The sequence below is a fragment of the Chelonia mydas genome, chromosome 13 (assembly GCF_015237465.2).
Source record: "Chelonia mydas isolate rCheMyd1 chromosome 13, rCheMyd1.pri.v2, whole genome shotgun sequence".
Classification (NCBI taxonomy): domain Eukaryota; kingdom Metazoa; phylum Chordata; order Testudines; family Cheloniidae; genus Chelonia; species Chelonia mydas.
This window is the reverse complement of record NC_051253.2, coordinates 10,814,952-10,830,680: the sequence shown is the minus strand read 5'-3', so window position 1 is coordinate 10,830,680 and position 15,729 is coordinate 10,814,952. Positions and strand designations below refer to the sequence as shown.

Below are 15,729 nucleotides of genomic sequence, written 5' to 3'. Positions count from 1 at the left end.
CTCAGGTTGCTTCTTAGTGAAGAGAAGTGTCTACTAGACACCAACTGAAGCAAACAGGAGTTTGGTCGTAACATGTACAGACTGATGACCACAGGAATTTGGCACCATATGAAAAATATTTCATTCTACAAAATAAAATTCACATATGCACCAATACAAGTCCCAAACAAGACTGAATTATCAAATAAACTTTACATTTATTTTTAATAAACCGGTGATTTTAGAAGTCATCCAATATAATTGTCATCTTATCAAGTGTACAAAATATATGGATCAGGAAGGCAAAATACATGAAAATCTCTTGCCACACAGGTTTCAGTAAGGGTTATGATGATCATATAAATATGCTCACTCTCCTTCTTCCCTTGCACACTTGATGAAACAACAAAAATTATGAACCACCTCTGAGAAATCCTTTCCCATCTAATGAATAAGGATCCGCCATTCTGTAACTGTCTCTCTTCAGATTCAAAAGTTTCACAGATGCACATTACAATAAAAAGCAAATCATTATAACTAAGCTAATCACAATACAATGAAAAGCCAAATATTGACATGATTTCCAACACATTACAGATTTCAGTGTCCCTTCACTGCGTTTCTTCTGCATTTGTTTAGAGTGGCAAAGCTACTCTGCTTTTCCTGTGAAATGACACACATTGGAGAAACATGGAAGCATAGTCATTACTGCACAGAACATACACTGAGCTTTAATAATACTTCATACCTTCTCTAGTTGTTGATTTGTCTCCTTTCTTCCCTAGTGTGAGCCATATTGGGCTCGGACTGTTCAAGCTCTGCTGTGCTTCCTGCAGATGACCCTAATCTGTTCAACAGCTACTGGAAATCATGCCATGCTGATTAAAATACAGGTAATCTTCTGATAAATCCCTAACTGCCTCGATGAAGCACTCATCATGGAGCACTAGTACATAATACTGTACTCTGAAATTATCTACAATTTTAATGTAAGGTTGCAGTTCTGTATTGTTTTCTATTACAGAGCTAGATTTTGGAGATGAGCTGGTGATATGGATGAACCCATTCGGTGTTTTTTAACGTTTGGACATTCGGATTCAACTCCGGGTTTAGAATGTAAGGAAAAATGACTTTGACAGGGAAATTCTAATTTTCAGTTGTCCACTCCACAAATTAGACACAATTTGGCAGGCTTAGCTGACTATTCTCTAGAGAGACATAGGTCTGGAATAATAGGGGCATTGTGGGTCAGGATTCAGTCCACATTTACTAGTTACAGATAACTATTGCAAATGATATATTTAATGACTTTTTCTTGTTCTTTTAATTTAAAATATATTTAATGGTCTTATGCCCTGTCAGTTGTAACATAACATAGGGTTTTTTTGGTAAATGTCAAAGCGTTTTACAGAAGATAGTAAATAACACTGGGTACAATTTTCTAAAGCACCTAAGTGACTTAAAAGCCTTGTCAAAAGCAGCTAAGACACTCAGGTGTGGGATTCACAAAGGTACTTAGGCACCTAACTGCCCCTGAAATCACTAAATACCTTTGTGAATCCTGACCCACAATGCCCCTAGCAGACTAAGTGTTTGCTACACAGTGCATTAGTCCACTCGAGGGGGGTGTAAATTCTACGTGCAATAACTGGCTCATGTGGATCCCAATGGTGTGCATTAAAAATTCGCTAGTGCATATTAATGTAGTACTGTTTGAAATTGGACTACATTAATATGCACAAGGGAACTTTTTAGTTCATGCCAGCAGGGTCCACTTGGGCCAGTTAGTATACAACATGCTAAAATTCACACACCTCTAGTGCAGACTACGGCACCATGTAGACAAGCCCTAAGTTCCAGTGAAAGTCAATGAGACTTAGGCGTCTAAGCCACTTAGACACTTTTGAAAATTTTACCCATTTTACAGATGAGGAAATTGAGAAATAAAGTTCTTGTCTAAAATCAGACAGTGGCAGAGTCAGAATTATAACCCAGGTCCCTTAACTCCCAATCCCACGTCCTATATATTAGACCATGCTGCTACTACTACTTGTAAATAAGTTTAAAACTGTCTGCAAACATGGTTATGCCCAAGCATACTTGTAACACAGCTCTGAGTTAAGCAGAACAGTGCTTGTTTTCAAATATGGTGGTAATCAAGCTAGCCTCTTTTGGTGCTCCAGAATGTAAATGGCTTTAGGACCCGATACTCTTCAAGTTGCTGTAAACTGGGCTCTTCACCTCAAGCCATGCTACTGCTTCTATATTTTGCTCTCTCTTAGTGGTTTGGGACATAGCTGCTTTTGAAGCAGGAAAGGGTTTTAAAAATTCTAAATCAGAAGCAGGTTACTTATTCATCTTAATTTCAATGCAGTGAATATAAAAACATCAATCCCAGAGTCCAGACACCTTTGACAAGTGATTATAAATGCAATCCAATGAAGACACAAACAGCAGCAACAAGCTCATAAACTTGCTACATAGAAAAGAAGCCACTGCACAAAGCTGAAATTTCCCCGCCTCACTTCCCACAAAACTCTAGTCTAGCCCCAAATAAAATTCACATCCCAGCTGAACATTTTATTGTGCAACTGCCCTATGACTCAACTCTACTTCCTTTAGATTCCTAAATGTTGTTTGGTTAGTTTAAAAGAATAATTTCAGCTCAAACCACAGCACCAGGAGAAGCAGCAAACATGCACCAGCTCGGCTTGAAGCAAACCTTCCAGCTGATAGGAAAGCAACAAAGGCTGTAATGTAAAGATTGTACTTCATATTTAATTTAAAAATAAAGACAAAAAAAGCCAAAAAATCCCGAGGCTGCCAGCTAATCAGATGTCTCCCCTTTTCAATGGAATTATACAAATATTATTAACTGTATATGTAGCCCCATATGTTTACATGTTACTTTACAAACATAGGCCCTGATCCTGTAAGCCTCTCCATGGAAGCAGACCTCTATACCTTCATAGAACCCAAATTGACAGAGACTTGCCCCAGTGGAGCTGCTTGCAGGATCAGGGCCATAAAACAAAACAAGTTTCTTGCTCTGTCTTTGAAATCCATACAGTTCTAGGAATTTATTTAAAGTTCACACTGGGCTCAATCCTGCTCCAATTTACTTCAGTGAGAACAAGATTTGGCCCATTGTTTGCAGGAAAATTATTTACTATACTCATATGATTGAGTTTATAATCTCTAGTTGGTAGCATAATAATAAAGAACTCTGATGGGCTACTAAGTGTTCCCAAGCCAGCCTTTTCTCTGTGCAGCATCACATATTGGTATATTGCATCTACCAGAGAGAGTATCACAAATTTACAGTCAGTTAGAAGCATTAGGTTTTATGTGAAAGAGTACATCTACACTGCAATAAAAGACCCATGGCACCAAGTTGCAGAGCCCAGTCAACAGACTCAGGCTCGTGGGGCTAAAAATAGCAGTGTAGTTATTCAGGCTCAGCCTGGACCTGGGGCTTTGAAACCCCACAACAGGAGGTGGTCTCAGAATCCAGACTAAGCCTGAATGTCTACATTGTTATTTTTAGGCCTGCAGGTAGAGCTCAAGTCAGCCTGGGCTCGGAGACTTCTTGCCGTGGGCTTTTATTACAGTGTAGACAAGGGATCGGCAATCTTTGGCACGCAACCCGTCAGGGAAATCTGCTGGCGGGCCGGGACGGTTTGTTTACCTGCAGCATCTGCAGGTTCGGCCCATCACAGCTCCCACTGGCCATGGTTTGCCGTTCCAGGCCAATGGGGGTTGCGGGAAACAGCAGCCAGCACATCTCTCAGTAGGACCTGAGATTAAACTGGCCAACGTATCATATTCCCAAATTTACTTTAAAATGTAAATTTCAAATAAGATTAACTATGTCAGCACTAGTGGGCTTCACTCACATTAAAGAATCCACTAGAACTCTATTGGGTCTCTCTAAATAGGAATCCTCAGTACAGTCCACAGTGGTCCTCAAACTTTTTTACTGGTCACCCTTCACATTGCAAGCCTCTGAGTGCGACCCCCCCCTTATAAATTAAAAACATGTTTTTATATATTTAACACGATTATAAATGTTGGAGGCAAAGCGGGGTTTGGAGTGGAGGCTGACAGCTTGTGACCCCCCATGTAATAGCCTTGTGACCCCAATGGGTCCCGACCCCCAGTTTGAGAACCCCTGTGCTGGAGGGTATGCTATGGAAACAGAAAAGGAAAAATCTGACAGTCCTGCATCCAAAATAACTGAGAAGACAAGTAGAAAGTGGCAATAAGAGTATGTTAGGCTCGGTTATGTACTTGCAAAGTGAACAGTGAGCACACAACACTGAGGAACATTACCAACAAGCAGAATGGGCTCTGGCTTATCTTAATTCCTTTCTGGCTGCTTTTCTGAGGGCCGGTCTATAAAACTCACACAGCCGGTGTACAATTGTCTGGCAGGCTTTTAGTGACTCAGTATATTTTTGCTTGTTGTATATACACAATATCGTTATTGAACTATTATTCCCTTGTAACAGTGTAGGCTTGTAGTGTAGATAGGCCCCAAATCACTTTTCTCCTACTGAAAACTATATCTAGGATGATAAATTTGACCATCACATCCCTAGGATCTGGCAACTCCTACATTAAAAAATTTACTCTGAGTCCATAATGCAGCAACTTTTAAGCAGAACTCCTATTGAAATCAATAATGGCGATCTACTTAAAAACAGATAGCACAATATGGCTCTTTATTAAGGGTACCTGATTTCCTGGTTCAAATTAGGAATTTTAAAATGCACAGAACTAAGCTAGGTTTTACAAGTTAAATTAGTGATTAGAAACTTTTTAGAGCACTGCAACTTTTATCACAAGATACAGTATGACTACAGAAATTTTATCAAGTAGCAACATTTACTAATCTTTAGTTGAAATATAATTTCAGTTTTATGAACAATCTCCATGTGTAAAAAAAGCCACAAACCCTAATGGATCTGAGTTGCTTTTACAAATGTACTCACAAAGTCTCAAATTAAAACTTCATAGGTTTTAAGTAGAAAAAAATATTAAATTTTTAAATAGGTAAATTTTCTTTTGTTGCATTATATACACACATACACAGTCTTTCTTCTATATAAAATCTTATTGAAGTTTGTGTTCCCACTATATTGATCACTGTTAAACTAAGAAAAGATCTAGTTTTGTTAAACACACAATATTCAATATGCAACTTCAATATCACAGAAAAATGGCATATAACAGAAAATACTAAACAGGTGACATCTTATATTCTGAAAATGAAACAAAACATATGATTAGGTCTGAAATGCCAAATGGACCCCTTATGGCACAAGAAGTCAGGATTTCCGACCAGTAAATCATCAGTGCAGTTTCTTTAATGCTACATTTTGCACTTTCCCACCCACATTGAAAGGTGCCGTAGGGCTTGTCTATACTGCCATTTTACAGCGCTGCAACTTTTCTCGCTTAGGGTGTGAAAAAAACACCCCCCTGAGCACTGCAACTTTCAGCACTGTAACGTGACGGTTTAGGCAGTACACCAGCGCTGGTAGCTACACCCATGAAGGTGGTTTTTTTAGAGCGCTGGGAGAGCTCTCTAAATTCTGTGCTGCAGCTACACAAGCCATGTAGACAAATCAGTGTAGACAAGCCCTTATTTTATGAGAAGTCCTCACTGATTCCAATGGAATTATCTTCAGAGTAATATGGTACTTGACTTCAGTACAGTTGGCAAAAATCTGACCCTTTGTGATAAGCTGTGGGAATTTAAGAATGAGACAGCACCAAGAATCTGTGGCCAGTACCAAGAAACAAGATTACCGAACCCGCCTCTAAATTCTGATTCCTGTCTTTCATTTAAAAGCCTTGTTTGTAAGCAGACAATTATTTCAATAAGATATAAAGGAGGCACACAGAGTATTACATAGAAAATTAAATGCAAAATACTGTGTTTAAATTAAAGGACACCCAAATAGTCTGATACCATGCTTAATGAGTATTTTTGAAGCATGATTAGACAACATTTTAAACATGTTTAGCAATGTAACAACTCCTGTAAACGTACGAGGAAGTAACTCAGTCTCACTTCTATAAAGTTCCTCTAATAACGTCAAGAAAGTTTTTCTTCTGAATTTCAAAATACGTTTCTACTTTTCTATGAAGCTTTAATGGTCTACAAAATTACATGTTAAAATGCACATGTGGTTATAGTACCCTTCTAAATAGAGGTGGTTTTCCTTTGTGATGGTGAAAAAAAGGAGTAAGCATCTAGGGCTAAGTTCTTCCCTCAGTTATTGGCATGTAACATGCAACTTCATATTTAAGAACAGAACTTGGGCCTCAGCAGGTAAGTACACTATTCAAAACTATGCAGTGACTTTTATTGTGAGTTTTAAGATGATGTTTGATGGATATAGTTAACTTTAAAAGTACCGTTTTAGCTCAGCTATCCAATAACGCTTTAACAGCAGTTTATCAAAACAAGTATTTTTTATACAAACATTCATTTATACTTCAGACTTCAAGTAATACCTTCCATCTAAATCAAGTTATATCATTCAACTGCCCAAGACAAACATATCACCAACTTTGCTAGCACAAGCTATTTTGCTTAATTTTGGGCTTGGTCCCAAAAGAGGTAGAGGCCGTGAATCAAACCACTGAATTCCACCCAAGTAGGATTCACTAACATGTCAATCTCCTGCAACGTCTACAATCTTACCTAGGATAAAAAACTATTTTATATAAGTGTTCAGCTAAATACAGGAACAAGCTCTGAATGTTAGATTATTTCATTTGAAACGAATGTTCAGTCCAATGGAACTAACATGTTAGTGAAGACCCACCACATAACCTTCAGTCACAAGAATTTGCAACTTCTCTCCAAGTTTTAATTTAAAACCTACCTAATATACAAATATACTTTTAAATAACAAATATAAGAATAAATATATTTCAACTTGGAAAGAAGTTTTAGTATGCTTATTTTAGACACTTAGAGCTATTAATTGATATAGCTGTATTCACTATTATTTCTCTACAAATGCTGCTGCTGCCATAGAAGTCCTCATGCTTCCTCTTGCTGAAGCTGTGAACTCCTCAATTTCAGCATTCAATTTACTGATTACCCATTCCAATGCTTCACGGCCCTGCAATTAAAAAAACAACAACACTTATTCACATATTTATGAAGAAAAGAAAGGTTTGTAAGTAAATAGCCAAAGTATCGTATTTTCTTGAAGACTAGCTAGAACAAAACAGTTGAAACGGGGGAGCCAAGAGTGAGTACAGATATACCTCCACTATTCATGCAAACTGGAAGATCTTTCTCCCAAGCCCCAGACTTCCCTTTAAAACCTTTATAGGGCTAAACCTATGAAAGACCATGGCTAATTGATGGTATTTGAGCCCAGGTGGTGGTCAACATTTTTCAATTTATACTCTGGACTGAAATCTAAAATTAATTTTCGCTATTATTCTCTTTGACAGGAGAAAACATTTATAAATGTAATTACGTTTTCACAAAATGTATACAAGGTTGACAATGTGACTTTTTGTTTAACACACACACCCAATTTTACAATACACAAGCTACAGCTTCACACCCCCTTGGAATCCTTTTGGACATCTAACTGTTGCTGGAATCTCAAACAGCTGACACTAATTATAGCCAAAACTGGTTAAAAGAATGCACCCCATCTTATAAAAAAAAACCATTTGGTCAGGTAAGCCAGGTCTTTGGAATCTCCAGGTAAGAATAACTGCATTGTATGATATTCCTAGTCACAAGTACCCCCAACAATATTGAAGTTGACTGAAGTTCCACAGGTAAGATTGAGTTGAGTTTTACATGAAAGAGGGACTGAATCACTTCATTAAGTATGAAGATAAGGTACAGTATTTTCTTTCAGCACAGAATACATTTTCTGAAAATTTACAAGCAAATCAGTTAGATTATGAGTTTAAATTAAAAAAATCAGTCCTGTAGTGGACCTGAAGGGGAAAAAAAAGTCAACTGTCTTTAAATCAGTTGAATCCGAGATTTACAAACACTTATGTGCTAATCATAATTGAATGGTTATTGCAAAGTGCAAATACAGGGGAGAGTTCAAGTTGCTTGGATGTCTTACCCGTGCATTTCCATATGTTAATATACATGGATTTCTCACTACACTGGCTCTTAACAGAATAATGTGTTGAGTTCAAAAGCTGCAATCCTAAATTTAGGCGTTCCATGATACTGGTCCTGGTTTTTGTTTTTGTTGTTTTAAAAAGAGAAATTCTCCGTACAATGACAGTCCTTAGAAACTATGATACTGTCAACATCAAGGATGAAGCTACTAAGAAAGAGGAAACAGCACATTCTCAAGAACAGGACCAAGGCTTCAGAGTTTACCACCACAGGAGATTAAAATGATCACAAATATCACAGCCTTCAGAATTAAGTGAAGACTCACTTCAGTTTCTCTCTCTCCTACAGCTGCAATAAAAACCACAAGGAAAAAGGTATAGAAAAAAGGAAGAGAAAAATCAGAAAATGAATAATACGACAGTGAGAAAAGAGTGAGGCGAAACATTCAAATAAAAACAAACAGTTTAAAAAAAATTCATATGACTGACAGATGGGAAGGCAAGGAGGAAAATTAGGTCTCTAGCTGTTCATAGATTTGATTTCAAATTCTTTCAGAGACACTCATAACTAAAATGATGGGCACTATTCTAAAAAACAGAAGAGAGATATATTAGAAGGGCCATAGATAAAATTGCTATAAATGGCAATAAAATTATCTAGTTTTGTCTTCTTGATCTCTGACACCAGCAAATATCACGGATTATATTCTATGGCTGAAATTTATCCCCATGCAGGAGGCCCACACAAAGCCTTACATGTCTCTTATTCCCCATTTTAAAAGATCTAAACTATACCTAAGTTGTCACATAAAACAATGTGCAGAACATCTTTGCACGAGGTGAATACTATGTGAAGTAGTATTTTCTTTAATTAGGTTTATATTTACTGCCTGTCCATTTTGTCTGTCTCCATGTTTTGTCTTCTATGACAATATCAAAAGGTAGGGGTGGCAAAGACCATACATATAACTAATAAATTAAGCTTAAGCAAACCAAAGTTGATGAATTTAGTTCTTATAAAACTGAAGATGTAAATTAAACAAGACCTCAACACACACAGTTTCAACAAATAAAGCCAACAACCAAAGTATCAAGGAAACAAGCAGTTTTTCATTTTTTTTGAAGATTTTCTTTAGTTTAATGGTGCTTAAATTGTGATCTGCAAAGTTGCTTCTGTCAAGCCTATGCTTCCCAACTGCTGTAGCGCAATCCACGACCTGTTTGGATTTCCATAGGCTAAGCTGACCAGTTGCACTAAAAATAAGCAACTTTTTGCATCTGCTTCACATCTGCCCAATGTAGAATTTTGGATGGCATTCGAACTGGAGGAATAGTAAACATATAAAACAGAACCAAAGTTCAAAGTGACCTGGAGATGCTAGCCCAGACAGCATGGGGATATTTGGTACTAATACACACACAGTCAACAAGAGGAAAACCCAAAAGGTTCACAGAGAGATGTGATCAAGCAGCCATACCTATCCTGCTAAAATGTGCTTATTTTCATTTTGTCATCTTAAATGTTAGGACAATATTAACAAAGTGCTACTGTTATGCTAGGGAAGGTGCAGAATCAGGATTGGGAGGTTGAGCATGGAGATGCCTATGACAGGATCTGTATTTTAAGAAGTGATTCATACTATGATCCCTTTTGAGAAGCCCTGCCACATCTTTTTCAAAAGTAAACTAAATGTAATATGAACTTAAAAAAACTTAGTTTTTTTTTTTTTTTAAACTCCACAAATCAGGAAGCCACATAAAGAACATATATGTAGGAGTCATACTTACTTTATTAGCATTAGAAGAGATAGTGTTTTCCATTAATCCCTCAAGATAACTGCTGACACTGACACCTTTTACAGAGATTATTGCTTCTTGAGTCAAAATGGTTCTGAGTCAAAAAAACAAGTTCACTTTATTTTTTCACATTATAAAAACAAGTAGAGTTTCAGAGTAACAGCCGTGTTAGTCTGTATTGGAAAAATGAAAAGGAGTACTTGTGGCACCTTAGAGACTAACCAATTTATTTGAGCATAAGCTTTCGTGAGCTACAGCTCACTTCATCGGATGCATAATTGTGTATGATAATCAAGGTGGGCCATTTCCAGCCGATGAAGTGAGCTGTAGCTCACGAAAGCTTATGCTCAAATAAATTGGTTAGTCTCTAAGGTGCCACAAGTACTCCTTTTTCTTTTAACAAGTAGAGTGTTATTTATAAAAATATAAAATGCCCCTCCCTCCAAATGCCCTGCTTCCACAGATCCACCAGGCAAAACTGTTTCTCTTGCTTCTGGAATTCTGGAACAGAAAAGCATGCACACACTCCCTCAATGGCTAATTGTTTTGAAATGGGCTAGGCTGCTGTGAGGCTGGGCGTGCACGATTCTCTGTTCCAACATTCCAAAATAAGATACAGTAATCCCCACCCACCCACAAATGTCCCTTACTTATTCTTGAATCCTTTAATTCTCCATAGTAAAGGGTAAAAGGGAGGGTCAACATAGATCTGCAGAGGGAATACATTCAAAGCACAAAAGTCACCTCTTTTTCTCCCTTATGACATTGCCAGGACATATTCCCACTGAGAGAGATGAACTTGCAGCAAAAAATCCTCCAGGAGGTGGCTGTGGAATATTACTAGCTACAAAATAAACACAGCTCTCCCAAAAGGAGCAGCTAATCTGATCTACAATTACTTTAGTTATTCTAAAAGAAATCCAGATGCAGACAGAGGTGTATAGTCTGTGTGCACTCAGGTTGATGGAAAGAGAAGAAAAAAAGAGTAGAGACTCATGAAATTTCTTTTAATTTTATTTTTTAACAATTTTTCATTTTATTTTCCTGCAACGTGTGTTTAATTTTATCCATTCTATCAATGGAGGGGAGGGGTGATGAGTCTTGCCGAGAGAGGTCACAGAGCAAGCCTGCCCCGCACTTACCTGGCAGTGGCATCATGATGACAGAACGACAGCCAGGCCAAACCTGAAATGGCACTGAGAAACCATGCACCAGGTCACAATACCCAAGAGCAAGGAGCTGGGCCCAACCCCGTGGGACAGAAGCCATAGCTGCAGGGTGAGTTTTTTGCTTTATATGTTGCTTTTCATTTTATTTCATATTTGTAAAAAACACAGGACTCTTGAAATGAGACTGTTTGGAGACCAGGGATTTTTATACCCTTCATTTTAAAATGCTGAAACAGAGGGGCATATGCTCACTCCCTGAACAGCTGCTTTGAAATGGATTCCACTGTCATATGGAAGGGCATGCCATCTCACAGTGGGGATTTGCAGAAGCAATGCCATTAAGGATAATGTAAATTTATTTTACTCTTCTAAAGTGCAATCTTGAAGACAAATATTCATGTGCTTACTTTTCCGGCTCTTGAGGATGTGGTTTATAGATAAGCCTCTCATCTACTGACACCAGATTTGTAAATGAAATCTATGGAATAGAATGAGTTAGATTATTATCATCACTTAAATAAAAAAAATTTTCATTAAGAAGATGCAATAAACACAACTAGAACAATCTAAGATCTTAACACTCAAATATCTGATTTTAAACACCATCCTTCAATGTGGTATTCTAATTTATTATTCTAAAATTACAGCTGAATACTATTTCATGAAACTGGTATAAACATACACAAAAGAAATCAATCCTAAAGTTCAAGCTTGCTAAACTACTTTTTCTTCTTACGTCCTTCAGCATAGACTGTCAAGATCACAAAAGGATTTTAACAATGACCATGTACAAATGATATACAGTAACGAGCAAAGTACTACACATTAAGGTAGCAGCAATACTACAAAAGAATTTTTGAAACAAAGTGGGATGTTTTGTATTTGCTAATCACTAATCATTTCTAGTGCAGGTGTTTCCTAACAAAGCTGGCAAAAAAGGTCCTTTACTACAATGGGCTATGGGAGGTTGAGAATATGAGGTATGCTATTTTCATGATAAAATTTTCTTTTTCAAACTGTTTATAAAATTTAAACATGTTAGTCAACGAATGACTTTAGCATTATTGATAAAAGAAATTATAATACTTACGTTACTTGACTTAAGTTCCATTGTTTTTTTCACAGGGTCAACTACAGAGTGTTCCTGAACATATGTTTTTGTTCTGCAAGCACCAATGAGCTACAAGAAAGACACCCAAGATTATACATGCAAACACACTGCAATAACTATTCTGAAAAGTTTAAAGATTTGTATTTATTTTTTTCCTTTCATTTCAACATACTATGGAGTATCAAAGTAAACATTACCATACTGAATAAAGAGTAAGAAATGCGACTAGCCTTAAAATGACAAAGTTGGTATTTATTTTCTGCTTAAAATATTAGGTATAATTTAATTCAATTTCTTTAAAAGGACACCATCGGTCTGAAATCTAACTATTTTAAAAAAAAAAAGCTAGAAGTCCCACTTCAGAAGTCCCACTATTCTTCCCTCTGACAGTTTTAAAACCACATGCTCCTATTAAAAAAAATTCTTGCCCATTATGCTGCAAAAAAGCTGCAGAATGATTGTACGGGGGAAAGGGTGAATTTGTCCATAGTCAGTTGTCAAATGTGCAGGGAACAATAAAATAATTTTTCTATAATTCTTTTCAGTTATAGCAACTGTGTTACTTAACAACTGCAGGTAAAGCAATTTATACTGAAATGTGATTTAAGTTAACATCCTTTTAAACTTTGGAAAATTTATACATAAAGTATGCAATAGTCTAAACTATATTATCTACTACTTAGAAAACAGAATTCTGTTCATCATTTAAAAGTAACATCACAAAAAATTAGAAGAATGCTATTCTCTCAACTAGACGAGAAATAAGTGGCATGGTTTCCCAAGTCCAACCTTATTCTTCCAGAACATAAAATAGGAACACTAGCTATTATAAGGAAATAATACTATTCCCTTACTCCCAACCTTCATCTGTCTTGTCTAGTCAGACTGAATTCGGGGCAGGAACAGTCTCTGACAATGTGTATATAAAGTGCCTTACAACAATGGGATCTAATCTTGATTTATGGGGTATTTAAAACTGATAATAAATAAGGAAGCATGTGGTTCTTCCACCAAGCTAATAAAGGAATTCTCACCATGAGGAAAGCCATGTTAATACATTGGGAACGATTTATGTACCTTTCAGGACCAAAGCATACTACAAAACTGATTCTTCAAGGATCAAACCATAATACAAGAATGTCAATGTACCTGACAAACCAATACAAATTTGCCATTTTTAGGAACAGCACACTTTAAGAGAACAGCTATTAACCAGATTACTGTTCTGCTTTCAAGTAACCAAGCAATAAGATACTATGCAGTTGTTATTGCAAGAAAAAAGAAAAGGAGTACTTATGGCACCTTAGAGACTAACCAATTTATTTGAGCATAAGCTTTCGTGAGCTACAGCTCACTTGAAAGCTTATGCTCAAATAAATTAGTTAGTCTCTAAGGTGCCACAAGTACTCCTTTTCTTTTTGCGAATACAGACTAACACGGCTGTTACTCTGAAACCTGTCATATTGCAAGAAAATACATGAAAGGTCATATTGGGCTTTACCCTCCACTTGCCTGCACAAAGCAAGAACTAGACACTAAAGCAGTGCCTGTGCTTGAGGGTGGGTAAAGTTACTGCTCCCTCCTGTGCCACAAGGACACAAATAATTGTAAAGGAGACAGGGACATGGGATGGCACTAAGGAATGGTGCAGTACGCATGATTCCCCAGGCCCTGTGTTGTCCCAAGAAGAGCTGGATTGTAAATTATATATTGTTTTGATTGTTTATAAAAATGAGACAACTCATATGTAATTTTTCTCTCAAGTCTTGTAATAACGTACTTACTGATTTTACAATAGAAGGCATCCCCCATTCTGTACTGAGCAGTCTATGGCTATGCAACTTTCCACTGGGGTCTATGTGTCTGTCTAGTACGTCAACTCCAATCACACTAGGGTTCATGGGATTTGGGTATTTCTGCATAGCAGCTGTTGTAACTGTTTCCCAGGGGTGACTGACAAAATAAATCAAAATTAACACATTTATAAATTGCACACATTAGTTTGCCATACTTTCTATTACATAATGAAAAAGATGCAGTTTACAGTTTGCTTTAAAAATACAAGTACAAAACATATTCAGTTGAAACAATATATAAACAAACCAAACAATTATTTGTGAAATACCAGAGTACTGTAGATTTTTTAAATTATTGACTTTACTGTAACACAGCAGTTATCAAACTGTGGGTCGTGACCCCATTTTAATGGGGTTGCCAGGGCTGGCTTAGACTTGGTAGGGCTCAGGGAAGCCCGAGCCCCACAACCCTGGGCAGCGGAGCTCAGGTTACAGGCCCCTGGCTGGGGCTGAACCCCTTGCGCATAGGTTTTGACCCGTTCCTTGCCCAGGGTGGTGAAGCTCAGGCTTTGCCCCCCACCCGGGGCAGTGGGACTGGGACGGCCTCAGGCTTCAGTCCCGCAGTAATTTTTGTGAACAGAAGGAGGTTGCAGGGCAATGAAGTTGGAGAACCCCTGCCTCACTTGAATTAACAACTATGTAAGACCATGATAATTTCACTGCTGTCCCGAACTACAGAGAAAGTTTCAAGGAGTTTAGCCTAAATAATTTATGTATTGAGACTTTATTAACTCTAAGGGGCGGGGGGGAGAGATACTCTACAGAGTTTGCCAGACCCAGCTCTCCTGCACCTAAACACTTCCTGAGGCAGACCCAGCGGGCCCGGTGATCTCTTTCATTGGACTGACGGCTGCTGGCGGAAGGGTCGAGCTCGAGGCTCGCCCCTTCTCCCGAGAGACGATTGGCCAATGGGCGAGATCCCCTCGCCCGCCTCCTACGTCCCGCCACCGCGCCTCGTTCATCGGGGTCTGGCGCTCCAGCCCGCACCCGCGCATAGCTACGGGCCCCTTGGCAAGAACCGTCTCCCCCCTGGGACCCGGCCCTCGCTCCCGGGCACACGGAGATTCCCCTGCCACAGGCTGCGAGCGCTTCCCGGGGCCCAGGGTCTCCGGGCCGCGGCTCCTAGGGAGCCCCAGGGCAGGGGCTTTGCCGCCACAGTGCGGGCCGCGGGCCCTCCCGACGCCCGCGGCTCGCGCTCCACACCGCCCCGGCAGGGGAACAAGCCTCTCCACGCGGGCCCAGGCCCGACCGCGCTCGCTCACCCCCCGCGGCCGTTGCGCGCGCGTGGCCTGGCCCCGCCCCTTACTCGAAGACATGCTCCGAGGTCCAGATCTTCATGGTGCCGGCGGTAACCGGCCCGGGCCGGGCGGGCGGTGCTGCGGCCGCGCGCCTCCCACTCACGCGGCGCCCCTGCCGTCCCTGCGAACGGAATGGAAGGAAGCCGGAGCCGGCGGCGGCCCCTGCGCCTGCGCCGTGAGGGGAGGAGCGTTAGGCCCTAGTGAGGGAGGGGGAGAGGCTCCCGTCTCCAACCTTACGCTCTTGCGTCAGGGTGACATCAGAAGGGAAGCGCCACTCGTCGGGAGGACACGCAGCTGGCCACGTGCTGGGCTGGCTCCCCCTCCCCAGCCAGGCGCGCGCGCCGGCGGCTGTCTCGTGACATAAATGCACTCAGGACGCATGCGTACCCAATAGG

The 15,729-nt window shown here is 39.4% G+C and overlaps 1 protein-coding gene and 1 long non-coding RNA gene across 6 annotated transcripts; one reads left to right on the top strand and one right to left on the bottom strand.

Moving 5' to 3' along the window:
* Positions 1-177: 177 nt before the first annotated feature.
* PRELID3B (PRELI domain containing 3B) lies at positions 178-15,684 on the bottom strand. Of its 5 annotated transcripts, none has more exons than XM_043526983.1 (7): positions 15,299-15,566; positions 13,965-14,133; positions 12,160-12,249; positions 11,477-11,547; positions 11,043-11,096; positions 9,892-9,994; positions 178-7,121 (listed from the first exon to the last, which is right to left on the bottom strand). In XM_043526983.1, exons 2-7 carry the CDS (start codon positions 14,100-14,102, stop codon positions 7,002-7,004), a joined length of 576 nt encoding a protein of 191 aa, XP_043382918.1. In that variant the 5' UTR covers positions 14,103-14,133; positions 15,299-15,566; the 3' UTR covers positions 178-7,001. The 5 variants fall into 5 exon arrangements, with proteins under 5 accessions (XP_043382918.1, XP_037771150.1, XP_037771151.1 ...); XM_037915222.2 differs by having other exon boundaries at positions 15,343-15,562; XM_037915223.2 differs by lacking the exon at positions 11,043-11,096 and having other exon boundaries at positions 15,343-15,684.
* On the top strand, positions 10,209-12,417 carry LOC119567815. The gene is made up of 4 exons (XR_005227804.2): positions 10,209-11,178; positions 11,815-11,899; positions 11,981-12,049; positions 12,195-12,417. It is a non-coding gene; the product is annotated as an uncharacterized LOC119567815 (long non-coding RNA).
* Positions 15,685-15,729: the final 45 nt, after the last annotated feature.

Bases quoted from the DNA above. Each gene is read 5' to 3' on its own strand.
- PRELID3B (XM_037915222.2), bottom strand. From the start codon at position 15,374: ATGAAGATCTGGACCTCGGAGCATGTCTTCGA. The intron at 14,134-15,342 runs GTAAGGGGCGGG...TTATTTTGTCAG, and splicing joins ACCTCGGAGCATGTCTTCGA to TCACCCCTGGGAAACAGTTA. The intron at 12,250-13,964 runs GTAAGTACGTTA...TCTTTCTTGTAG, and splicing joins TGCCTTCTATTGTAAAATCA to CTCATTGGTGCTTGCAGAAC.